This window comes from Sapajus apella, unplaced genomic scaffold (assembly GCF_009761245.1).
Source record: "Sapajus apella isolate SASKATOON/1434 unplaced genomic scaffold, GSC_monkey_1.0 scaffold1, whole genome shotgun sequence".
In the NCBI taxonomy this organism is placed as follows: domain Eukaryota; kingdom Metazoa; phylum Chordata; class Mammalia; order Primates; family Cebidae; genus Sapajus; species Sapajus apella.
Genome location: NW_022436941.1, coordinates 73,444,570 through 73,472,550, shown reverse-complemented (window position 1 = coordinate 73,472,550; position 27,981 = coordinate 73,444,570). Strand labels below are relative to the sequence as shown.

The 27,981-nt window shown below is 35.6% G+C and overlaps 1 protein-coding gene and 1 long non-coding RNA gene across 3 annotated transcripts in view; both read right to left on the bottom strand.

The window, feature by feature from the left end:
* Window positions 1-27,981, bottom strand: part of SREK1IP1 (SREK1 interacting protein 1) — a 52,526-nt gene that overhangs the window by 17,300 nt on the left and 7,245 nt on the right. For both annotated transcript variants that reach the window (XM_032279784.1, XM_032279773.1), the window contains exons 2-3: window positions 21,280-21,327; window positions 8,371-8,514 (exon numbers count right to left, since the gene is read on the bottom strand). In XM_032279784.1, coding sequence (XP_032135675.1) covers window positions 8,371-8,514; window positions 21,280-21,327 — 192 coding nt within the window. The remainder of the gene's footprint in view (window positions 1-8,370; window positions 8,515-21,279; window positions 21,328-27,981) is intronic.
* Window positions 12,650-21,272, bottom strand: LOC116552894. The gene is made up of 3 exons (XR_004269543.1): window positions 17,499-21,272; window positions 17,256-17,259; window positions 12,650-12,660 (listed from the first exon to the last, which is right to left on the bottom strand). It is a non-coding gene; the product is annotated as an uncharacterized LOC116552894 (long non-coding RNA).

Here is a 27,981-nt window from a genome sequence, read left to right as displayed (position 1 = left end):
TAATAAAGACTATGTAGTATTAGTGGAGGCAAAGACACATTGATCAATGAAACAGCGCAGAGAATCCAGAAACAAACACACACAAATATAACCAACTAATTTTTTTGGAAAAAAAAAAAAATCAATTTAATGTAGGAAAGACAGCCTTTTAAAGAAATGATGTTGAAACAACTAAACACCCACAGGCAAAATAAATCAAGCCTCACTGCTTACATAAAAAATCAACTCAAAATTGGTCATGGTCTTAAATATAAAATTAAAACCATATAACTTTTAGAAAAAAATATAAGAGCATTTTTCAGATCTAGGCATAGGCAAAGAGTTCTTATACTTGACATCAAAAGCAGTCTATAAAAGGAAAAATTGATAAATTGGACTTCATCAAAATTAAAAACTACTGCTTTGTGAAAGACCTGGCAAGAGGATAAAAAAGACAATGCCATACTGGTAGTAAATATTTTCAAAACAGGTATCTGACAAAGGACTAGTGTCTAGAATGTTATAAAGAATATCAACATGTATAAAGAACATATAAAATATACACATGTACCTACACATATATACACACACATATATGTATGTACAGATTATATATATATTACATACATACATATATACATACACACACACACACAAACACACACACATATATAATTCAACATTCAACAGTAATGAAAAGATGCATAACATTAGGAAAATGTAAATTAAAAACACAATGAGCTATAACTACGCACGTGTTAGAGTGCTAAGCACCAAACGCTGGTGACAACACCAAATGCTGGTCACTCAGATGTTTCTGGTTGGGATGTAAAATGGTACAGCCATTCAAAAGTTTGACAGTTTATTAAGAAACAAAACATAAAACTATCATAACAATCTAGCAATTTTACTCTGGGGTATATGTCTTATAGAAATACTTATGTTCACCCAAATCCTGTTTATAGCAGTTTTATTAATAACCCCAAAATGACAACAATCCAGTATTTCTTTAACTTCCCTCAACAATATTTTATAAAATGTTTCAACCTTGTGTATCTTTTGTCAGACTTATTCTTAGTATTTTATTTTTTATGCTAGTGTAAAAGATATCTGTAAAATTTTAACTTCTGATTATTCATTGCCAGTGTACAGAAACACAATTGATTTCTGCTAACTGATCTTGTGTCTTGCAACTTTTTAAAAATATTCCCTTCTTCCTTTTATATCCATATGATCTGCAGTATTGTCAATTCTCTCATTTCTGATATCAATAATATACGCTTATTTGGTAGATTCCATAGATTCTTCTACATACATGATCATTTCATCTGCAAACAAAGACAGTTTTTAACTCTTTCCTGAAATCTGAATGCCCTTGATTTATTTTTCTTACCTTATTGCAGTGGCTAGAATCTCCAGCAGGATGTTGAGTAGAAGTGGTATGAGTGGACATATTTGCCTTGTTTCTTATGTTATGGAAAGCCTTCAGTCTTTGCCATTAAGTATGATGTAACATTTTGGTTTACAGATTTTGCATGAAGTTGATGAAGGTCTCTTCTATTTTTAATGGGCTCAGAATTTTTTATCAGAAGTATATGATGGGCTTGCTCAAATAATTTTTCTTAAAATATTTTTATAATAATAAAGGGTTTTCTTTTTAGTCTCTTAAGTATCATGAATTACACTGACTTTTGAATACGAAACAAATGTTGCATTCCTGAAATAAAACCAACTTAGTCATGATATACTTTTTATATACACCTGGGTTCAACTTGCTAAAATTCTCTTTAAGAATTTTTGCATCTATATTAATAAGTCTCTTTTTTCTTGTAATATCCTAACCTGGTTTTGTTATAAGGGTAATGCTGGTCTTAAAAATTGAGTTGATAAATACTCTCCTCCCTTCAATTTTTTTTTTTTTTTTTTTTTTTTTTTTGAGACAGAGTCTTGCTCTGTCTTCCAGGCTGAAATGCAGTGGCATGGTCTCAGCTCACTGCAACCTCCACTTCCCTGGGTTGAAGCAATTCTCCTGTCTCAGTCTCCCAAGTAGCTGATTTGTATACAAATTGTATTATTTCTCCTTAAATGTTTTCTCATAAGAGAAGGCACTGGGCATCAAATTTGTTGAAAGTTTTAAACTAAACATGTAACCTAAGAGATATAGGGGCACTCTTCATATTTTATATCTCTTCTTCAAACTTTTGCTGGTTTGTATCTTTCAAGTAATTTGTCCATTATATCTAAGTTATCCAATTACTGTAATAAAGTTCTTTAAAATATTCCCTTCTTTCTTTTATATTCATATGATCTGCAGTATTGTCAATTCTCTCATTTCTGATATCAATAATATATGCTTTTTCTTTTCTTTTAAAAAATCTCATTAGTTTGGATAGTGATTTTTCAGTTTATGGACCTTCTCAAATAATCAGTTTTTGGTTTTACTGATTTTCTATAGTTTTATTTTTCATTTCATTGATTCACCTCTTATCTTTATTATTCCCTTTCTTCTGCTTACTGTGGATTTAATTTGTTCTTTCTACTTCTTCGTTAAGGTAGAAGTTGAAGTCATATATTTGAGACTTTTCTTTTTTTCTAATACAAGTATTGGTACTATAAGTTTGTCTCTAAGTACTACTTTGGGGGCATACCACAAATGTGGTATTTACTTTCATTCACTTAAAATTACTTTCTAACTTTCTTTTGCTCTTTTTTTGTTGTTGTTGTTGACTCAGTAGACTGTTTACAATTATGTTAAATTATAAACATTTGGGAATTTTCCAGGTAGCTTTCTCCTATGGATTTCTCTTTTAATTTCCTTGTGGTTAGAGCACAAACTTTATATGTCATGAATCCTTTAAAATTTACTGAGATTTATTTTACGGTAGAAAACAAGGTCTATCCCTTTAATTTTTTTGAGACAGTATCTAATCTTGCGCTCTTGCCCAGGCTGGAGTGCAATGGCACAATTTTAGCTCACTGCAACCTCCACCTCCTGGGTTCAAGCAATTCTCCTGCCTCAGCCTCCTGAGTAGGTTTGGATTACAGGTGTGTGCCACCACGCCCAGCTAATTTTTGTATTTTTTTGTAGAGATGAGGTATCCTCATGTTGGCCAAGCTGGTCTCAAACTCGTGACCTCAGGTGATACTCCTGTCTCAGGCTCCCTAAATGCTGGGATTACAGGTGTAAACACTACACCCGGCCCAGAATAAGGTCTATCTTGATAGGTGATCCATGTGTACTTGAAAAAAAAGTGTATCTTGCTGTTGTTGGGTGAGGAGTTACATAAATGTTAATAGGTCAAGCTGGTTGATAGTGTTACTCAAGTCTTCCATGTCCTCAAAGATTTACTGTCTCCTTGTGCCACTAGTTATTGGAAAAGGTGTTGAGATCTCCGGCTACAATTGCAAATTCATCTATCTATAAGAATTTTTCTCTATGTTTATACAGGGATTTGTTTCAGACATTTGTCATTAGATATATAAACAAAATTTATTTATTTATTTTTATTTTTGAGATGGAGTCTCACTCTGTTGCCCAGGCTGGAGTGCAGTGGCACGATCTCGGCTCACTGCAACCTCCGCCTCCCAGGCTCAAGCCATTCTCCTGCCTCAGCCTCTTGAGTTGCTGGGATTATAGGCACATGTCAATATGCCTGGTTCATTTTTTGTATTTTTAGTAGAGATGGGGTCTCATCATGTTGACCAGGCTGGTCTTAAACTCCTGACCTCAGGTGGTCCGCCCACCTCAGCCTCCCAAGGTGCTGGGATTACAGGTGTGAGCCACCATACCCAGCCAACACTTACAATTTTTATGTTCTCTTGACCAAATGACCCTTTTATCATTACAAAAAAACAAAACAAAACAAAAAAAAACTCTCCTTGTTTTTATTCCTGGTAATGTTCTTTGCCTTGAAATCTACTTGGTCTGACATTAAAATAGTCACGTTAGCTTTCTATTTAGTAGGTGTCTCTCTCTCTCTCTCCTTTTTTTTTTTTTTTTGGGGTTATAATAATTTCAGACTAACTATTGCAAACATGTCCCAAAAAAGTTATGAGATATTAATGAAATAAAACAGCAGCCATGGGAATAATTTCCTCTTTCACTTAGCAATGACGGATAAGGAGTTTACTTAGTAGGTTATATACAGAAATTGGTTCTAATAAAAACAAAATATACAGAATATGCTATCCAACGCCAGCAGAATACATTCTTCTCAAGCACACAGAACATTCTCCAGAACAGAGCATGTTAGGCAACAAAACAAGTCTTCACAAATTTAAGAAGAGTGAAATAATATTGAGTATCTTTTTCTGACCACAATGGCATGGAAATATAAATAAGTAATGAAAGGAAAACTGGAAAATTCACAAATATGTAGAAATTAAACCACACATACCTGATCAACCATTGAGTCAAAGAAGAAATCAAAAGAGAAATTTAAAAACAATCTAGATAAATGAAATTACAACACACCACAATTTATGGGATTCAGCAAAAGCAGTACTAAAAGGGAAGTTTATATGATAAATGATTGTATTAAGAAAGAAGAGGGCCAAGTGTGGTGGTTCATACTGTCTGTCCAAGAAAAAAAAAAAAAGAAGAGTCTCAAAATAAAAAAAACAAAGATTATATCTTTAAGAAATTAGAAAAAAAAATGAAATAGAGACTAGAAAAACAACAGAAAAGCTCAAAGAAACTAAGAATTTTTTTAAATAAAAAGATAAAATTGATAAATCTTTAGACTAACTGAGAAAAGAGAGGGCTCTAAATTAGAGCTGGAAGAAGAGAGTAAAAATAATGCCACAGAATTATAAGGGATCTTAAAAAATACAATGATATATACATATGCCAACCAATCAGATAACTTACAAGAATACATTACTCAATATATACAATGTATCAGGACTGAATCATGAAGAAATCGAAAATAGGAGCAGACCAGTAACAACTAAGGCGATTGGATCAGTAATCCTCCCAACAGAGAAAAGACCAGGACTAGATGGCTTTGCTAGTGAAGTCTACCAGACATTTTAAAAGCAATTAAGCCAATTCTTTTCAAGCACTTAGAAAGAACTGGAGAGAAGAGATCACTTCCAAACTTATTTTGCAAGGCTGGCATCACCCTGATACCAAAGCCAGACAAATGTACCCTAAGAAAATAAAATTACAGGCCAGGTGCAGTGGCTCACACCTGTAATCCCAGCACTTTGGAATGCCGAGGGGGGCGGATCATGAGGTCAGGAGATCGAGATCATCCTGGCCAACATGGTGAAACCTTGCCTCTACTAAAAATACAAAAATTAGCTGGGCATGGTGGCATGTGCCTGTAGTCCCAGCTACTCAGGAGGGTGAGGCAGGAGAATTGCTTGAACCCGGGAGGCAGAGGCTGCAGTGAGCCGGGATCGCATCACTGTACTCCAGCCTGGGCAACAAAAGTGAGACTCTGCCTCAAAAAAAAAGAAAAGAAAGAAAAGAAAATTAGAGACCAACATACCTGATAAACATATATGAAATAATTTGCAGCAAAATTCTAGCAAACCACACTCATTAAAAGGATTATACACTATAATCAGGTGAAATTCATCCAAGGAATGCAAGGATGGCTCAATATATGCAAATCAATAAATGTGATAAACTACATTATGAAAAGGAAGGCTAAAAATCAAATGAATATTTCAATAGATGCAGAAAGAGCATTTGACAATCTTTGTGTTCATGGATTGAAAGAATATTGTTAAAATGCCTACATTATCTAATGCAACCTATGGATTTAATGAAATCCCTACCAAAATCCCAATGGCTCTTTTGACAGAAATATAAAAAAAAATTCAAAAATGTATATGGAACCACAAAAGACCCCATATAGTCAAAGCAATCTTAAGAAGAACAAAGCTGTAGGCATCACATTCCTTGATTTCAAAATATATTAAAAAGCTATAGTAATTAAAATAGTATTGTGCTTACATAAAGACAGACACATAGATCAATGGAACAGAACAGAAAGTCCAGGAATAAATACAGGCATATATGATGAACTGATTTTAAGAGGGGTGTTAAGAACACACAATGGGAAAAGGATGTCTTCAGCAAATGGTCTTGAGTCAAGCGTTATATCCACATACCAAAGAATAAAACTGTACCCTCACCTCATGTCACATATAAAAATTAACCAAAAACGAGATATCTGAAAATAACTTTATTCTGTTTTCACACTTGTCTAATAATTTGGTTGAGAATATTATTCTGACTTGGATATAATTTCCCTTCCAAAATTTGAAGGTATCCCCACATCTATTAGCTTTCAGGACTGCTTTGGAGAAGTGGAAATCTATTCTGACTCCTGATCTTTGACTGATAACCTGTTTAATACCTGATCCTGGAAGTCTGGGTTGTATTTTCCTTGTTCCCTGTGATACGAAGTTTTATGATGGTGTGCCTTTGTGTGGGTCTATTTTTAGCTGTGTGTGTGGTACTTGTGGAACCTTTTCAATTGTAAAACTAATGTCCTTCAGTTCTTGGAAATTTTCTTTCTGGGACTCATTTGAGTGAAGTATTTCCTAGACTAATTGTGATATATGTCTTGGAACCAAATAGGTGAAGAGGGCTGGAAAGTTCTCAGCCTTTAACTTCCTCCCTGTTTTCAGCTATGATTAGTATGTCCCAATTTAAAGAACCTATGTTTCACCTTGTCTAGAAAATAAACCTCCAGTAGTCTGCTGGGGTGACGAAGGGAAGTCATCTGTCTTCACAGAGGAAGGGAACTGAAGATCTAACTCCTGGAGACTTCCAACAAATCTTCCTGTTTTTAGCCTTATATTCAACCCCAAGGATACTAATTATCATGTCTTTAGGGGATTTCAGAATATGTATCAGGTTACTCCACAGCTTTCCATACTGCTAAAGAATTTAGCTTTTTCAAGAGTGCAATCAGTTATCACCCATCTGCTTTTCAGTTTCCAAAATTTTACTGCTATTCCTTCCTAGCTCATTTTCTTTGCCTTTGTAAGTTTATGCTTTTGAATATTCTACTTCTGTCATTTTAGTGGTATTTCAATAGAGAACAAAAGTAAGGGTGTGTATTCAATCAATTATCTTTACCCTGAAGCTGTATATACTCATATATGATATGACTCTTGTTTGCCCTCTTTGGGATTCTTTCCTTCTTTTTCCTTTTCAGCTTGTTCTAGCACCTTACATTTGACTTCTTCACTTATCTTAACTGGACATAATATGGAAAGCTTGACATTATAAACAAATTTTATTGTTTACTGTTCATTGATAGTCTAAACTAAAATGAATCTAAAATTTGCAACTCTGTCATTCCTTGTCTAAGATCATATTCAAATAAGTTATATTTTATTTCAGAGTGATATTTACCACATCACAGTTTGTAGTTTACAAATTAGTTTCATTTATAGCATCACATTTAATCCCTAAAAACCCCACTGCAAGGATGAGCCATTTATACACCATGTGAAAAAGAAAGGGTTAAATAATAGGTCTGCAATCCACTCTCTCTCTAGGGAGAGAGGAGGATATGCCCAGGAAATACAGACCTGGAGAAATCTCTCTGAAATACTAACAACAAATCTCCTGGAAAAAAATAAATGATATCTGTTAGCTACAGAATCCTTATTTATATAATTATTATTTACATACTTTTAGTAGGATGTAACTGAGATTGTTTATGGTAAACAAACCTGGAATCTATGGATTAATGGGGCATAACTCCCTGGAAAATGTAACTATCCAAGCATAAAATGAGTATGTATTATGACCAAATCAACTTTCTTTGGTGTAAGTAATAAAGAAAGTTCTTACATTAATATTAATCAGAGTGGGTTCTGAAGCAGAAAGGAAATACCTGGGGAGCTGTATTGGCATGCCTAGAACTCTCTGCTTTGCCTATGCCTCATGATCACTTGTATACTTGAAATTATTAGTGAAGCTTGATACTGGCTAAGATCGCTGATCTGCATGAGCATGATTTGACAATCCAATATCTTGTGTTATCCTACAAGGCAGCTGAGCCTCAGAGTGCTTAGGCAACTTGGTGCAAATCATGTGCCAAAACAAACTGCCAAATAGGACTAGGAACCAAATCTTAAATAACATTTTTTCAGCCATTTGACACACATTCTAATGTGATGGGAGGAAAACAGCAACAAAAAACATGAGCTATGTTCAGAAATAGACTTGCCTCCTGGATCCATAACTGATTAGCTGTTCAATCTTAGGCAAATAACTTACAATATTTAAAACTCATTTCCTGTGCAGTAGCTCTTAGATAAACTATAAAAGAGCTCTTAATAAGTATAATGGATAAGCATGACATAATATGACAGAACATTCACAAACATTTCTAAAGAATGAAAAAAAATACTGCTTACTTTTTTCCTGTAATGCTTGCAATTTATTCAGTTCTTCATTCTCTTCATCACTATCTTCACTACTTGTACTGCTGACATCCAAAACTATGTCCCTTTTAGGGTCTACTCGGAGAAAATTGCGGCATTCAAAAGTCAGGTGACCAGCTAAATGAAACAAACAAAAAAATGTGACTGATAAAACTATAGATACATTATATATTTTTGTACGTTTTGTTGCTTCACTGTAACCAAGAAGTTACAATTTCAATAATGTAGAAAGCTTTAACTTTTATCCAGTTGGTGGTAGTTTGATTATTTTCCCTATACTTTTTCATGAATGTAATACTCAAAGAACTTTTTCCTTTCGTCATCAGAACTCCTTATTCAATAAGCATTTTTTGGAGCCACTTCTTAAGGATTTCAAAGTACTGAGTTATTCTATTTCCCTTTCTAAAAATACAGTAATTTTTAAAATAAGTAAATTTTAAAAATCGCATCATATTTGAAATTTTATACTGTATTCCTTACCCATACTTTTTCTTTCCCAGTATAATTAATATGCTTATGAAATTATATGCCTTTCAATTAATTAAAGTTGACATAATAGACAAGCATTAATACAACTGAATGTGCTTTACTAAAGAATACCTAAACATTTAATTGTTGCATCATTCCTCTAAAGACTCTACCCTATAAGAAAACTACAACAGTTATCTACTTACATATGATATGTTTTAGAAAGTCAAATATTACAAACACCATAAAAGTACAGGAAATAATACAACCAATACCTAAATACCTATCATTCATATATTAACATTTTGGCATACTGTAAATTTGTTTAAGGAAAAAGCTCACTCGCATGCCTGTGCACACATACGCACACAGCTGGAGAGCTTGAATCAACTTCTGGAACACTTTCTCAATCTCATCCCATTTTTTTGGTCCTCTGAAATGACTGCACTGAAGTTGGTCTCTATCATTCCCAAACATTGTGATATGTATTTTTTTTAAAAAAATAACTCAATTATACCTATTATTCTGCAATTTTTTCCCACCACCCAGTATTTTGTGATTTATCTATGTTAACATAAACAGGTATAATTTACTCATTTTATCTAATCGATAATGTTCTACTGTATGAAAATTATATTTATTTATTTATCGTACTATTGATAGAAATGGAGGTTACTCCCAGTAGTTTGCTATTATAAATAATGTTGAAATTAGTTGTACATGTCTCTTTGTGCACATGTACTAGGTTTTCTCTAGGGTTACAGCTTTCAAGTTTTCTTAACAATTGAGAACAATGAAAAATAATGCAACCAAGTGCACTCACACACATATTCATGGATAAATACACTCTAACATACAAAAACTGAAACAAAAGTTACATGAAGTATTTCTACATTCAATGTTGAAAAAAACCAATGCTAATGGTGACCAAATAATTCATTTCACAATCCACTAATGATTCACTACAAGTCTATGCTAGGATTTGTTTCTAGTTCTCTTATTTTGTAGGCGAAAACCTTTGGGAGGCCTAGTTTTATATCAGAGGCTCTCTGATTAGAATTCCAAACTTGCCTGGGCAGGGCCCTGGGCCTTGGTTTTATCCCCTGCATCCTGCCAGCCCATGAAAAATAGAAGTTCAAGAGCCTTGGATTCATCAAATACTCCCAAGGCTTAATTCCTGGAGCTTCTCCTTTCCTTTGGTTGTTGGCCTTTGAATATTCCTTAATTCTTTATTTTCTTCCTGGTATATTAATGTATCTAAAATGTGTACTGCACATTTTATACAAGTTTCTTAGTTGTTTCTTAATCTAGTTTGCCATATTATTAAAACAAGTTTTCCTCACTGTGATTTTCTTTCAAATGAATCATTCAGAAGCACTGTTTTTATCTTCAAAATATGGAGTTTTCAGCCTTTGTGTTTATTGTCTATCTCTAAATTTATTACACTGTTACCTCAGCCTCCCAAATAGCTGGGATTACAGGCACAAGCCACCATACCCCGCTAATTTTTGTATTTTTTAGTAGAGATAGGGTTTCACCATATTGGCCAGTCTGGTCTTGAACTCCTAACCTTGTGATCTGCCTGCCTCGGCCTCCCAAAGTTGATGAGACTTCTTTCGTGGCCTAGGATGTAGTAAACTTAGGAAAGATTAGTTACATATTTTAAAAACGTAGTCACGTACTGCATAACGGTGTTTAGGTCAATGATGGACCACATAGACAACATTGGTCCCATAAGATTGCAATACTGTTCCTTTTCAATGTTTAGATCTGCTTAGACACAAAAAGTACTTACTACTGTGTTACGACTGCCTACACTATTCAGTATAGTAACACGTGGTACAGGCTTGTAGCTTAGCTACAGCAGCCTATACCATGTAGCCTAGGAGTGTAGTAGACTATACATCCAATTTTGTGAAAGTATACTCTATAATGTCCACACAAAGATGAAACTGCCTAATGACACATTTCTCAGAATGTATCCCTATACACAACTATATATTGCTATTTGTTGAAAAGGATTCAAGGTTTGTTTGTTCAACTCTGTTTCATATTAATTTTTTGTCTAATAATTTCTGATAGAAGTACTTAAAATTGTACAAGTATTAATTTGTCAATAATTGCTATTATAAACAATGCTGAAATGAGCAGCTGTACATGTCTCTTTGTGTAGATGCACCAGGTTTTCTCTAGGGTAGATTTGTCAATTTCTCCTTGTAATACAGTTTTTGCTATACATATTTTGAGACATTAGTAAATACTTTCAAGATTATTTTATCTTTTCAGTTTATTGAGTTTGCCCGTATCCCTAGTAGTACTTTTGCCTCAAGAGTCTGAAATTACAATGTTTCTGTTACAGAAGGTAGCTAGTCAGGCATGAGCAGGAGAGGGCTCCCCAACTCACAAGGAACATCAGGCAACTATCAAGTGATGCTCCGGCAGCTGTCACACTGCCTCTCTAAAATGAGAATCAGTCACTGCCAGTGCCAGGGAGAGGCAGTTTCTGAGTAGATAAAAATACCTGAAATTAGGCCAGCCACAGTGGCTAACACCTGTAATCCTAGCACTTTGGGAGGCCAAGGTGGGTGGATCACCTGAGGTCAGGAGTTCAAGACCAGCCTGGCCATCATAGTGAAACCCTATCTTTTAAAAAAAAAAAAAATACCTGAAATTGATCATCAGCAGCTTCCAATAAGATCTCAGGAACTGGGCAAGTGGGCTCAAGCATATACATTAAGATGCAAAATGAAGGAGTATGACCTTCAGGGAGCATATCACCAGAAAAGGGAAGAAAGCCTCAGGTGAACATGTGTACAACTCCAGTAAACACACTGTGCATGCCCACCTCCCAAGCACAAGCAGGACACCACACATAAGGGAAGAATGAAGGGAAAGGGGCACAAGATGCTGGAAGTAGGCCAGCACGTAAAATGCTAGGTTCAAGGTTAAATGGGGCACCTGACCTCAAGGTGCCTGTCTGGGCCTCTTCCAAGTATATTTTCCTTTCTTTCATTCCTGCCTTAAAGCTTTTTAATAAATGTCCACTCTTGCTCTGAAACTTGCCTCAGTCTGTTTTCCTGTCTTATGACCCTCAGTAGAATTCTTTCTTCTGAGGTGGCAAGAATCGAGGTTTCTGCAGACCTGTATGGATTCGCCACCAGTAACTCGAATACCCGCCACTACTAACAGTTCTACTAGTGTTCTTTTGTTTATTATTCGTTGAGTAATATGAAATTGCCATTTTTGTAGGTAAAACAGTGGAATATCAGCAATGTTCAGTCAAATATGTTTTTTCCTTATCCCTTTATTTTGAAAATTTCTCTGTTGTTTTTAGTTTCATGTGTAGTTTTATTAATCACAACATGTAGTTGGACTTAATTTTTTAAATTTGATTTGATATCAGCACAATTTTTAACATCAATTTCTTAGCATGGGAAAATAGTTCCTGCCTATAAGAAGGAAGCAGTGTAAATTCACTCCTCATACCTACATATACTTACAAGGTGTAAGCTGACGTTGCCAATTCTTGATTATTCATTTTCTTCTAATTATTTTATGGAAGCTCAAATATACTATAAGCATTCTTGCTTCTTTCTTTAGGCAGTGAGTGAAATTTCTTGTAATCCTTGCTTCACAGCCTTTTTGAGGAGTCTGACTTTATGTGAGGGGCTCCACCCTTGCCGTACTGCCAACAACAGGGCTTGAAGGCTTCACTCCACGGCTCTCAAAGGCCTACCCATTAGGCCTATGAATCCACTGTTTTCAGCTAACATTCCCTGCTCTGACTTCAAGCTCCTTTTCTTGTCTAACACCTGGGGATTTCCCTTTCATTCTTTTGAGCTGATTTGTTGTTGTTGTTGTTGTTGTTGCTGTTGAGATAACACTTTTTTTCTCCTGCATTATTATGTGTTTGGAGCAGAATGCAAGGCTTTCTAGGTTTGGCTTGCCTCTTTGGTCAGAACTCCTGATGATACAGGCAGGGCACGGTGGCTCACTTGAATCTAGGAGTTTGAGACCAGCCTGGCCAACATGGCGAAATCCTGTCTTTACTAAAAATATAAAAATTAGCTGGGCATGGTGGTGTATACCTGTAATTCCTGCTATTCAGGAGGCTAAGGCACAAAAATTGCTTGAACCTGGGAGGTGAAGGTTGCATGAGCCAAGATTATGCCACTGCACGCTAGCCTGAACAGCAGAGTGAGACTGCTCCAAAAAAAAAAAAAAAAGAACTCCTGATGATACAACCTTTGCTGCTGAATTAAGCTAGCTTTGTACCCAAATACCTCTCATTGAAATAAATGTTTAAATAAACAAAATGCTTAAACAATGACCACACTGTAGCAGTCTCTGCTCCATACCCATTTTAGCTTTGCTTCAAGCAAAGTGACCATAAGGTGATAAGACAAATTAATTGTGAAACTACAAATAAAGTTTCTTACTGTTTTTTTTTTCTATTGGGGAATAAGTTAGAGAAGCCTAGGAAGTAACTGTGTTACAAATTACAGTTCTTATGGCTAGCAATCCAGATGTTCTTGCAGCAAACAATGCAGAAGAAAAAAAAGGTGGAGGGCTCACCCTTCTTGATTTTAAAACTAACCATAAAACTACAGTAATCAAAGAAGTTGGTACTGGCATAAGAATAGACATGCAGACCAAGGGAATAGAATTGAAAGTCTAGAAATAAACGCATACATACATGTGAACTGAGTTTTAGCAAGAGTGCTAAGTCCATCCAGGGTGGAAAGAATAGTTTTTTCAACAGATGGGACAGTGACAACTGTATTTCCACATGGGAAAGAATGTAGTTGAGTCCCTCACCTCAGACCATATGCAAAAATTAACTAAAAATGGGTCAAATAAAATATGAAACCATAAAACTCTTGGAAGAAGGCACAGGAGCAAATGTTCATTACCTTGAATTTGGCAATGGATTATTAGATCTGACAGAAAAAGCACAAGCAACAAAATTAAAAAAAATTGATAAAATGGTCATCAGAATTAAAAACTTCTGTTCAAAGATTATTGTCAGGAAAGTGAAAAGTGACCGAGTGGGGGAATATATTTGCAAATTCTCTATCTGGTAGAGCTTAATATCCAGAATACATAAAAAACAACTGTAACTCAACAACAAAAACACAAGCCAGTTAAAAAATGAGCAAAGGGCTTGAATAGACATTTGTCTAGGGAAGAAATACAAATGGCCAATAAGCATATGGAAAGCTCCTTAACATCATTAGTCATTAAGGATATGCAAAATCAAAACCACGATCAGATACCACTTCATACCTATGAGGATGGTCTAAATTGTTTCTACTCATAACACTTCTGACATCAATTATGTGGGTTTTTTCTACACCAATAGCCAGTTCTCCAACTTTCTAAACACTAACTGGGTGTCATGCAATTCAATTCAATTCTGATACTACCCATGGTTAGCACGAGTTAAGGGCTCAGACCCACAAGACCATTCTCACTTCAGATGCCAATCGCAAGACTGGGTCACAGCTTTATAAAGTCAAGGAGTTCCCACAACCCTTCCTCAAATTTGAAAATTTGCTAGAAAGGCTCACAAAACTCAACAAAACAATTTACTTACTATTACCAGTTTATTATACAGCACAGAACTCAGAACAGCCAAATGGAGGAGATGCATAGGACAAAAAAGGGGCATAGAGCTTCCATGCATTGTGTGTGCCACAACTGCAGCACTCCTATGTGTTCATAAACCCAGCAGCTTTCTGTACCCTGTAGTTTAGGGGTTTTTATGAAGTCCCCATTGGATAGGCATGATTGATTCCGTCATTGACCACTGGTGATTAAACTCAGTCTCTAGCTCCTGATCCCTCTCCCCTTTCTGGAGACCTGGAAGTGGGGCTGAAAGCTCCAACTTTCTAATCACATAGATTGTTCCTCTGGCAACTGTCCCCACCTTGAAATTATCTAGGAGCCTCCCAAGAATGACCTTGTTAGTATAAACTCAGGCATGGTTGAAAGGGGCATGCTATGAATAATAAAAGATGCTCCTATCACCCCTATCACTCAGAAAATTCCAAGAGTTTTTGAAGTTCTGTGTCAAGAACCAGGGACAATGACCAAATATATATTTCTTATTATCACAAATGGCTATTTTTTAAAAAGGCAAATAACAAGTATTGACAAAAATGCAGAGAAGTTAGAGCCCTTTTACATTACTAGTGGAAATGTAAAACGGTGTAGCTGTTATGAAAACCAGTTTGGCAGTTTTTTAGAAAAGTCAACACAGTAATTGTGCTCCTATGCACATGCTCCAAAGAATTGAAAACAGGGACTCAAACAGATACTTGTATATCAACATTCATTGCAGCACTATTCATAACAGCCAAAATGTGAAAACAACCAAGTGTCTATCCACAGAGGAATGGATAAACAAAATGTGCTATATACATATAGGAAATAATTCAGTCATTAAAAGGAATGATGTTATAATACATGCTACAACATGGATGAATTATGAAAACATTATGCTAAGGGAAATAAGCTAGATACAAAAGGACAAATACTTATATGATTCTACTTATATAAAATATCTAGAATAGGCAAATTCACAGAGAACAGACAGAGGTTACTATGGGGAGAGTTACTGGTTAATGATTACAGATTTGGGGCAACGGAAAAGTTGTGGAATAAATGTCTCACTGCAACCTCTGCCTCCTGGGTTCAAGCGAATCTCCTACCTCAGCCTCCCAAGTAGCTGGGACTACAGGTGCATGCCACCATGCCCAGCTAGTGCGTGTGCGTGTGCGTGTGCATGTGTGTGTGTAGTAGAGACAGGGTTTCACCATCCTGAGGCCAGGATAGTCTCAATCTCCTGACCTCGTGATCCACCTGCCTCAGCCTCCCAAAGTGCTGGGATTACAGGCATGAGCCACCGCGCCCAGCAACAGAGCAAGACTCCATCAAAAAAAAAAAAAAAAAGTGGTAATGGTTGTACAACATTGTGAATTCATTTACTGTCACCAAATTGTATAGTTAAAAATGGTTATAATGGCAAATTTTACGTTATATATATTTTAACACAACTTTTTAAGCAAAGTAAATGAAAAGGAGCATGGCATAGGGTTAAATCTTACAGATAACCAGAGTTCGTATCTCAGTTTTCCCACCAACTAACACAGTAACCCTGGGCCTCAGTTTTCTGATTTGTAACAATAACAAAATAACAACAATTATTGAGGACTTACTGAAGCCAGTCATTCATCCAAACACTTGCATGAACTCATTTAATCTTCACAACTCTATGGAATTAGGTACTATAATGATCTCACTTTACAGACAGGAAACTGAAACACAGTGATGAAGCAATTTGCCTAATGTCACATAGCTAGTAAGTGCCAGGAGAGGTTTGTAACTAAGTAATCTGGCACTACAGAGCCACTGGTCTTGAATGTTCATAAAACCGGAGATCATGAAACCTATTCCACAGAGTTGTTTTAAGAATAAAATCCTATCTTCCATGCAGTTAGTACAGAGCCTAGCACCAAATAAGTATTTAATACATGGTACCAGGCTATGATCATTTATTTTACTAATACAAGGAAAAGTATATTCTCCCCTTTCTTCCATCCAGGAGTAGCTATGTTAGCAAATGCCAAGTAATTAAAAAAAAAAAAAAAAAAACAACCTCCAGTTTCATTTTGACTGTGTGAATAAAAATCTGACAATGTACACACATTAAAAAAAACCCTCTTGTTTTATAACTAGGGTACCCAAATGCCTATTTCTGGGATTACAGAATATACAGACTATGCTAACAACTACTAACTTAACCAGACTTTATCTAAAATCCTTAGATTTGAGAACAAACAAATTATTTTATAAGCTTTTAAATTCCCAAACCCAGTTAATTCCAACAAGCTTCCACATCCCTAACATTTTGGTTCCTCCTGGAAAAATGCTGGCCTCTTCTGTAGTCATACACTCTTTCTTGAAGTCTTTTGTTTCTTTGAGAGAGGATCTGGCTCTGTTGCCCAGGCAGGAGTGCAGTGGTGCAATCTCAGTTCACTGTAACCTCTGTATCCTGGGCTCAAGCCAACCTCCCACCTTAGCCTCCCAAGTAGCTGCGACTACAGGTACATGCCACCATGCCTAGCTAGTTTTTGTATTTTTTTAAATTATTATTTGTAGAGATGGGGTTTCACCATGTTGTCCAGGCTGGTTTCAAACTCCTGGGCTCAAGCTACTTGTCTGCCTCAGCCTCTGAAAGGGCCAGGATTACAGGCATGAGCCACTGCGCCTGGCTACCTTCCTTGGAAGTCTTATCCTCATATTTATCTGTTTTATTTCCCCCACTGACCTAGCTGATCATTGCCCCTCTTTCCTAGTCTTTTTTGATAGATTCTTAAACATGTAACTGCCCTATGTGATCAGATAATGTTACCACTACCCTTATGGGATATTTGGCTCTTCCTTGAGGGCATTTCTCTATAGTTAATTATCCTTTACCTCAGTATTATTAGTATTCTCCAGGCTTCTCAATATTGTTTCCAAGTAGTAGTCCTTAAATGTCCATTCAGCTGCCTGCTGCAGGTTGATAGCTCCATTCATTGAAATATTTTGAATCTGGCTCATACTCTAGCTGACAGTATGAGCCAGACATGAGCTTGAATGGACAGTCTAGGTTGTTGGATAGCTTTTCTTGGTTCCCTGACATTCTAGATTTCATGGCCACACTATGGTCCTTTGTCATCATCTGCAACTGTTTTATCACTGAAATTTTAAACTCCAGTATTAAACTCTGACTGTGTCTTTAATCCTTCCAGCTTTTTCATTCATTTATACTCATGCATAGATCTGTTTTTGATTCTCATTATGATCTTCAGTCCCTTAATACCTTCATTTTCTCCCAGTCTTAAATCTCTCATTACTGACAATATGAACAACCTTTTACAAGTCTGACTCTTTTATATACACTAGTTCATCCTCATTGCAGACAAATGAATCTGACTCAAAGTTACCATTTCTCTGGCTTGTTACCCACCCCCCACCACCGCCACCACCCCACAGAGTAGTCAAGCAATGCCTGCGTTTAACAACCACATGTTTATGCATATTAGCATCTTTTATTTGTCCTTAGTCAACTTCCTCTCCTACTTTTCTCAATGACTTTCCCAAACTTGTACTTGCCTCAAAACGCTCATCAGTCACTGTCCTGTCGTACTCAAACTCCCTAAGGAGACTATCCTGTCTTCCAATTTAAAAAGAAAATTGAGATTACCAGGCTGCATCTTCTGCTTTCTGCTTTCTATCTCCACCTGAAAACATCTGTATCTACTGTCATCTAGTTTCTTCCAAACTTCAGGGGTATCCTTGTCATGCCTCTTAGAGGAACTTGCTTATTAATCTTCTCTTATCTCCAGTATTTGCAATATGTCCTCTAATGTTCCCTCAGTCTATACAAATGTTTTATATCTTAAAAAATTTTCTTGAAAATGGAGACTACTTTGGCTTTCTTTACTTCATCTCCCACCACTCAGGCCTGAATCTACACAGTTTGTTTCATGACCTACAACTCTATTTAAACTAATCTTGTTAAGGCAAACAAAGCATCCTACCTGCCAAACCCAATGAACATTTTTCAGTTCATTTCTTACAAACCTTATCTGCTGCACCTGACAATTTCCCCTCAATTTGGAAAATATTTACTCCTTTGCACTCTTGTTTCTTTTGTCATATCTTCCCAGTCACTCTCCCTTGGTTTATGCCTATATTATTCTACTCCACCATTTGATACTTTATGGGGAGCCTGTTCTTGGTTATTCTAAAATATGTTTAATTGAATATCATATAGGTCAGCAAAATATAAATGTGTAGAAAAATAGGTTGGTTGTTTCTAGGAAATAAAAGCTGTACTTTTAGAAAGATTTCAATAAGTGCCTTCAAAAAGCAGTTGACAAATTAGGCAATGGCAATAAGACTATAAAAGGAAAAAAAGAAGCTAAAATAATGGGAGAAGGTACCTGCTTCTCAATGGGACTGCCATTGGCATTTGGGGCCAGAAGATTCTTCACTGTCTAGGACTGTCCTACCATTGTAGGATGTTTATAATCTCTGAGCTCTACATAGTAAGTGTCATAGTGCAACGCCCTGTATCCTGTTGCTGACAAATAAAAAACACCTCTACAGATTTCTAGGGAGGCAGTACCACCTGTGCTTGAGAATGAACGATACATTTCTTTACAAGTATCTTAACTTCTTGCCTACTTTTGAAGCAGCAAACTATAAAAAATAAAAAATAGATAATGCATTTCAGATGTGGTTTACACAAGCAAGACTGAACAGCAATAAACAGACATATAAACAGGCAATTTAAAAAGTGATAAATTTATATTTATGTAAAATGTTAGAGATATTTACATATTTGTTTTTATTTCCTGCTGCTATGATCAACCCGGGTCTACTATACTAATCTTTTAATCATACTTGCTGAGAACTATCATAATTATTTGAGACATTTATCCCACAGATAATCTCAAGGCTTAGTGTCCTTGTAGTTTTTAAATATTCTGACGTTACTAACTTAAAAAAATTCTAATAAAAACTCATTATCGAAATAGCTCTTTTTCTATTATTTCTTTTAAGTTAATTTTGCTAAGGAAATTCTGCCACAGAAAGAGACCTATGTTATTTAATAATATATTCATCCTTAATTTGAAACTTTAGAAAATAACATATCCATTATTAAAATATACTGAGAATAAGATCTTTTTCTATCAAGTTTTGAAATTCTTTGTATCGTACAATCTGAACAACTATTTTCACAACGAGACTATTCTTTTGTAAATAACTGAAAAATACCCATATTTTGAGGCATTAAAAATATTTCAAATGGTCTTGACCTTTCTCTTACCTCTATACAAGCAATACAAAAATTCTGGCCCCCAAAGAAAAGAGAAGCTAATTTGTAAATGCAATTTCTATTAGAAAGACATGTAAGTTGAAAAGGACTTCATCTTTAATAGTTGTAGAGATGTAAATTTAACGCAGAAGGGAAATATTACTAAATTTTTCCACAGGAGACAAATCAGCAATTGTTTATTAACTAAATCACTAAAATCAATTATCTAAATAATAAAGCAAAAATCACTAAATGTGGAAAGATTGACAAAACTATTTGCTGAGTTGGCTTCTCTAAAAGGATTCTAATTACTGCAGATGCTTCCATTGTTGTCTTAAATAAAATAACAATGAGGAGACTGCATCAGCAAAAATTCTACTTCCAGAAAATGAATTTAATTGCTTTCCTCAAAGTCTTAGGTCAAAAGAAGTCCAAGTGTAGAGACTGATATTAGTAGACAGACTGGGAGATCCATTCCAGATTTTGAAGTAAATGAAGCATTTGCAGGTTCTTAATTCTTGACTAAAGAAATGAGGCAGGTAAGTTAGCAATGATACTTAAGTTAGCATGGTTGAAAGGAAGTAAACAAAGCAGAAATAAATATAAAAAAATTTAAAAATAGAAAAGATTTCATTGCACTCACTTCTTGCATGCAAGCACATTCTTCAGTTTTCATTTATGGGATTGATATGTATAGTTATATATGCAATTTTGCTACTTCAGCAAGCTTCCCTTGAGCCAGTTTTAGTTTTGTTTGGAAGTATGTGACTTGTTCTCTCAGCACCCTTTTAACGTGCCCTTCTGATGGACATTTTTGCTGAGTACCCTCTTATCACAAGTTCTTGTATGAACATCTTTTTGTCAAATCACTCTTAGTAAAACTCTTCAATGAATTGGAGTGTATTATCAATCCAGGCTAATTCTCTTGGTCTATAAACAACTTAGAAAATAGCAAATGTTATTATTATAGCTGTTAGTAAAGCTTTAGGAATTGCTATATTTAACTGAAGAATATTTACAGTATAAAATTACAAATTTATATTATATAATTATGCATGCTTAATTTTACCTTTTCATTCCATTAATCATAATATTGTTTAAATCAAATTTTCACCCATGAGCAGAAATTCTGAGACCAATTAAATCTTTAAAGTAAATGTAATAAACACAAAAAAACTTCACAGATAGTTTGCATTGCTTTTACCTTTTCGCCTAGTGTGTGGAAAAGGAGGAAAGAATAAGTATGTATATACGTTTTAAAAAATATACTTTCTCCAAACTCCTAAATCTACTACTAACCACCTGTATCTTCATGGTATTTTTGTTAGTAATCAGATGCATATCTGTTATTTGTCTAAGGCAGGGAAGAAAAGTGAATTTTTAGTGCCAACTCAGGAATTTCTGTAACAACCAGATGTTAGCTTAAGGCTAAAGGACTATGCAACTGGGCCCCTGAAATCAGGAAACTATGTTATATTGCCCAAAGAGGCCATGATTCCAGTATGAATAATGCAAAACATGTCATCTTTTAGAGTACTTACGGTAGCCACATTTTTTACAGCCTGCTCTGACACTGTCCTTGTTGCAACCTGAAATACAATTGGATAGCATTTTAGGAAGTAAATAAATATGCAAAACCTAAAAACTTTATTGCATAAAAAAAATTTTCATACAATTTGTTGTAGCACTCCCTTCTTTTTCTTTCTTTTCTTTTTTTTTTTTTTTTTTTTTTTTTTTTTTGTTGTTGAGACAAAGTCTCAGTGTTGCCAAGGTTAGAGTGCACTGACATGATCACAGCTCACTACAGCCTCCAACTCCTGGCTCAAGTGATCCTCCTATCTTAGCCTCCCAGTTAGCTGAGATTAAAGGCATGTGCCACCACATTTGGCTAACTTAAAAATTTTTTTTTAGAGATGAGGTTGTGCTTTGTTGCCCAGGCTGGTCTCAAACGTCTGGCCTCAAGCGATCCTCCTCTGGCCTCTCAAGGTACTGGGATTATAGGTAAGAGCCACCGCACCCAGCAGAATTTACTTCTTTAAAAAACAGCAACAATAAAAAAGTCATCCCTGACCCAGCTTAATGACCTACTCAATTTTTCTGACTCTTATAAATCAACAGAAAGGCCAATTCACTCAAATTATTTGACAAATACATCAATAACATTTTTTTCTAATTCAATATAATAAAAAAAGAAGACACACAAGGCCAACAAACATAAAAATATGCTCCACATCATGCATCATCAGAGAAATGCAAATCAAAACCACAATGAGATACCATCTCACACCAGTGAGAATAGTTATTATTAAAAAGTCAAAGAACAACAGATATTGGTGAGGCTGTAGAGAAAAGGTAATGCTTATAGACTGTTGGTAGGAATGTAAATTAGTTCAGCCACTGTGGAAAGCAATTTGGAGATTGCTTAAAGAACTTAAAACAGAACTATCATTTGACCCAGCAATCTCATTACTGGATACATATCCAAAAATAATAATCATCATCATCATTTCACCAAAAAGAAGCATACCCACATCTTCATTGCAGCACTATTCATAATAGGAAAGACATGGAATCAACTGAGGTACCCATAAACAGTGGATTAGATAAAGAAAATGCAGTACATATATACTTTGGAATACCATGCAGCCGTAAAAAGGAGCAAAATTACGTCTTTTGCAGCAACATGAATGCAGTTGGTGGCCATTATCCTAAGTGAATTAACACAGGAACAGAAAACCAAATACTCCATGTTCTCATTTATAAGTAGGAGCTGAAATATTGGGTACTTATGGACATAAAGATGACAATAGCAGATATTGGGGACCATTGGGAGGGGAGGAAGGACAAGAGTTGAAAAACTGTTGGGTACTATGCTCAGTACCTGGGTGATGGGATCATTTGTACCCCAAACCTCACCATCACGCAATATATCCAGGTAACAAACCTGCACATGTATCCACTGTATCTAAAAGTTGAAAAATAAAAGAAATTTAATAAACAGTTAAGAGTTTAAACATTCCAGGAATTTTACAACATTGAGGAAGAAATTCCAGGTTAATCTGTCCTGTCCCTCAAAAACAATTAACTTATTTTATATATATATATATATTATATAGAGAGAGACATTAAAGTTAACAAATATTTTCCTGTTTCCCATTAGAAGGAAAAAAATCTATTTTCTTATAAGAATTGGTGAAATTCCAGATAATTTACTGTAATTGCTGGGTATTATAAGAAATATTTAAATTCAACACTCAAATTTTGGCAAGAGAAAACAAACTAGTCATATATCCACCCAGTTCTGATAAATAATTACAAATACAGTAACCCTGTATAATTAGTAGTACATGCAGGCAATGCTGAAGATATAAATACCACAGACAAATTAAAACTGATTTCTTTTTATTGTGATAAAATATAAATAACATAAAATTTACCATCTTAACCATTTAAAAGTGCATAATTAAGGTGTATTAAGTACATTCACGATGTTATACAGCGATCATCACTATTCATTTCTAACTCTTTCATCATCCCAAACAGTTAATTGTATTCATTAAACAACTGACTATTCCCTCTTCCATCTAGCCCCTGTAATCTCTATTCTACTTTCTGTCTCTATGAGTTTGTCTACTCTAGTTACTTCACATATAGGGAAATCACACAATATTTGTCTTTTGGGCCTGGCTTATTTTACTTAGCAGAATGTTTTCAAAGTTCATTCCTTTTTATGGCCGAATAATATTCCATTGTAAGCATATATAGTTAAAGTGGATTTTATCCTCCAATAGTGGTTTCAATCAACCAATGAAAGGCCCTGTATACTATTATTCCATTTTCTTTGCTAAAGGGCATATAATTCCCAAAGCCTTGAAATGGAGATATAATCCTAACTAAATAATACATTTAAATACAGAGTCCAAATGTAAAACATTACTAACTTTAAAATATAATGTTAAAACTATTTCTTTGATGTTATGAAGTTAAAACATTATTTTCCCCTTAAATTCTAATATTGTTTTAAAGTATACATTATTGAGGTGGGGCTTCGTATTTATGCCTGTAATCCCAGCAGTTTAGGAAGAATTCTTGAGGCCAATAATTTGGGACCAGTCTGGGCAACATAGCAAGATCACAGCTCTACAAATTTTTTTTTTTTAATTAGCTGGTCGTGGCATGTGCTTATAGTCCTAGCTACCTGGGAGGCTAAGATAGGAGGATCACTCAAGTCCGGGAGTTTGTGGTTACAGTGGGCTATGACTGTACCACTGCACTCCAGCCTAGGTGACAGAGTGAGACCCTGTTTCTAATTATTCTAGTAACAGTACAGTCTATTCTGCTATAACACTTGTTTTAAAAATGCAAATAACGTTCTAAAGTAACTGATACATTAGGGAACAATTTGAGTATAATGTGACTTTAATGCACATAAAATGCTAACTAAATCCAGAATATTGCATACAGCTAATCTGAACCACCCAGGAGCATATAAACTAGACAAGCATATATATCGCAAAACATTTCTAGTGACTTCAGTTCACTGCAAATGTTGCAAACAACTTCCATCCACATCTGGTGTTAAAACTTTTCATGGATTTCTTATTGCCCTCTTACTGCCATTTCATAATAACTCATGAATTGCAACTCTTCTGAAGCTCACTTGAGCAGCAAACTCCAGGTTTTGCAAATGTACAATGTCAGACTTACTGTAATATTTGTGTAGTTTTAAACCAATTAACATGTAAAACTGTGCTACTGTTTCTATTAGGTTCCTATCTTTTTTTTTTTTTTTTTTTTGAGACTGAGCCTGGCTCTATTGCCCAGGCTGGAGTGCAGTGGCGCCATCTCATCTCATTTCAACCTCTGCCACCAGGGTTTAAGTGACTCTGGTGCCTCAGCCTCCCAAGTAGCTGGGATTACAGGTACCCACCACCACGCCTGGCTAATTTTTGTATTTTTAGTAGAGACGGGGTTTCAACGTGTTGGCTCCTATCTTTTTTTAATGTGTCATTGAAGCTTTTGAGCATTGTGCTCTAATCCCATTGCTTCCCTATAAACCCTGTCATAGTTAAAAATATGTTTTATTGCAGCAGAATTGACTATAAAATCTGAGCGTCTTTCATTATGAAAACAACTGCATGTTGAAAAAAAGCTCAGAGAATTGGGGTTAGCGTTAAATGTTTCCACAGAAACTGCAGATGCTAAAAAATATGGAACAAAATTATGCTAAATGCATCATTACTATTCCTATAACAGAATAAAAATGTTGAAATAGACAGATCTGAAATAATCGTATCTCAGCATGTATTCGAATTGAACTCATGACAAAAGGCACTGATAAAACCCATCATTCAAGTATCTCAGAGTTTTAGTATAAACTATGAAACTTTTTTCTTGGCAGGTCATTTTCTGTAATAAGTTGAAACTTTTACATGAAAGGGAAATATAACCAGAACCCTAAATAAAGTACTTTATATCAGCTATTTCCTCACCAGTCTTTGGTTAAATTATGATTTCAGCTTCATTAGTCTTTAATTTTCATGACTGCTTGGGCAACTGAATGCTTCTACCCAAGAGTTTTAATTTGAGGCAACTGACTTAATGGATCTGAGACAAGTGACACAATGAAGTGGGGACAGTTAATTCACTCTGCTGTCAGAATCCAGTTTCCAGGGGCACTGATGTCACTGGCAGCAGCAGCCCAAACACGGTCTGGCCTTGTGCAGGATCTTGGATATGGGTTCCCTGGGTCATTTCTATTTTCTGACCCTTATTATGCAGGTTTTGCTTAGATTCAGTGAGCTACCTGATATCTTTCCTTTTCTGCCTAAATTAACTAGTCAGTTTCTATGGTTTGGAATAAGAACCCTGGCCTATACAATGGTACTCGGAATCCATGTCAAACTGACTATAGCAGGGCTATATTGTGAGGCCCTACTCAGCTAAGTTACCTACTTCCCTGCCTTAGGCTCCTGTGCAGCTCTTCGCTCCATTCCTTTCTGAAGTTTGCTAAGGCCCAGGGTAAAACAGTGTGCCTATCTCAAAATTTTCCTTTCTAATCATGACCTGCAATCCAAAAGGCATTAAATAAAAACTTAACAAATGTGACATCAGAAAATAACTGGCAAAAACCACCAAAAACAAATTCAAAAGACACATGGAAACTTAAGAAAAAATATTTGCACCTCATAGGAACAAAAAAGGGCAATTATCCCTATGTATACAGCTTAGCAAATCATTAAGAAAAAGACTAGTAACCAATAGGAAAAAAATGGGGAACGGAAGTTCACAGAAAAGGAAATAGAAATGACTCTGAAACATGTCGAGATATGCTCAGTCTTATTTAAAACAACAGGTAAAATGTACATTAAAAACTATACTGGGATTCCATTTTCACTTATCAGAGTAGCAGAGATTGAAAAGGTTGAAGGAAGGGTAGGGAGGCATACTCTCATACATTGCGGGTAGGAGCATAAATTAGTACTATCTCTATGGAAAGAAAGCTGACAAAACCTGTCCGAATTACAAATGTACACACCTCTCTAATATGGCAATCTCACGTTTGGGAATGAGTCCTCCCAATTTATTTGCACAAATGCATACTGACTTATGTACAATGTTATTCATTATAGCATTGTTTGTAATAGGGACAGTATAAATAATTTAAATATCAATAGGGAACTGGCAAAAGCAATTATGGTATGAAATAATGAGGATGGTCTTTATTTAGTGATGTTATGATTGCTAAGATACATTGCAAAGAGAAAAAAGCAAGGTGCAGAACAGTGTTTATGGCATATCAGCATTTGTTTAAAAAAAAGATGATGACAGAGCAGGGGCACCATCATCTCAGACAAACACCACCACTTTAAATTCCAGCTCCCGTTCTAGCCTCAACTATTTCAAGGAAATTACTTCTCTTCTCACTACAAGCAGCCAGAAAGAACAGACAGTAAAACACAGATAAGACAGTTCGGGCATAGAGAGAGGTTGGGGGAAAAGTCTCTTGAGTAACTGCCAGACTTCACCCTTATACAATGGGCCCCAGTAAAACAGTGGACCTTAATAAACACATTCCTTTCCCTTCAGGTGCACTAAGAAAGGGAAGCTAAAAGCAGACTCAGGGGATATGCCTGCAGCTGCAGAGAGATGAATGGGAACAGACACACAATTCTCCCTCCCAGATAATTACAACAAAGAGACACAGAAGCAGTCCAAGCCTCTGAAAAACTCTCCTACCCTGAATCCTTAAAAACTCTTAGTCTGGGGCCGAGGCACTTTGGGAGGCCAAGGCAGGCGGATCATGAGGTCAAGGGCTCGAGACCATCCTGGCCAACATAGTGAAACCCCATCTCTATTAAAATACAAAATATAGCTGGGTGTGGTGGCGCGCACCTGTAATGCCAGCTACTCGGGAGGCTGAGGCAGAAGAACTGCTTGAACCCAGAAGGCAGAGGTTGCAGTGAGCCGAGATCACCCCACTGCACTCCAGCCTGGAGCCAGGCAACAAAGCAAGACTCTGTCTCAAAAAAAAAAAAAAAAAACCAAAAACAGAAAACAGAAAACAAAAAAACCCCACAACTCTTAGTCTGTAAGAGAGTGTGCCTCTGACCTAACTTGGCCAGAAAGCCCCTCTCAGGTTTTTTTTTCTTTTTTTTTCTAAAATAAATGTCCTTTTTTTTTTTTTTTTTTTCCCTAAAATAAATCTGTCCTGACCGGAGAGCCACCTTTTCGTGGTTAAGAATTAAAGAGGAAAGAAAGATATTAGACATATCTCTGTAAGGATATAAGTTGGTTACTTGAAGAAAGAAAAGTAAGTCTGGACAGAGAAAGTGTTGAGTAAGAGACATGTCACTATATGCCTTTTGGTACCTTTAAAATGTGAAAGGTGATTAAATTACCCTTTCAAAACCAATCTGGAAAATCTCCCTCAAACAAAGCTTTAACACTAAGAAAAGTAATTGTCAAGTAAATATTAACTGACAAAAGGCAATGATTCCATTTGTAAAATCTTCAGAGAGACTACACTTCAGACTTTGAATATAATTTCATTAACTCATGATGTTAGGAACAAATTTTAGAGGTCTTCATTCTTACACTTGTTAAATATTAAAGGCTTATTCTGAATCTAGTATTCTGTTAAACAACTTGGGTGGTGGTGGGCGGACAGAGGTAAATGGGCTGGTTCTTTATCTTCCAGTAACTTAAAGTAGCCACATTAATTTTGAATATAACTCACTGCT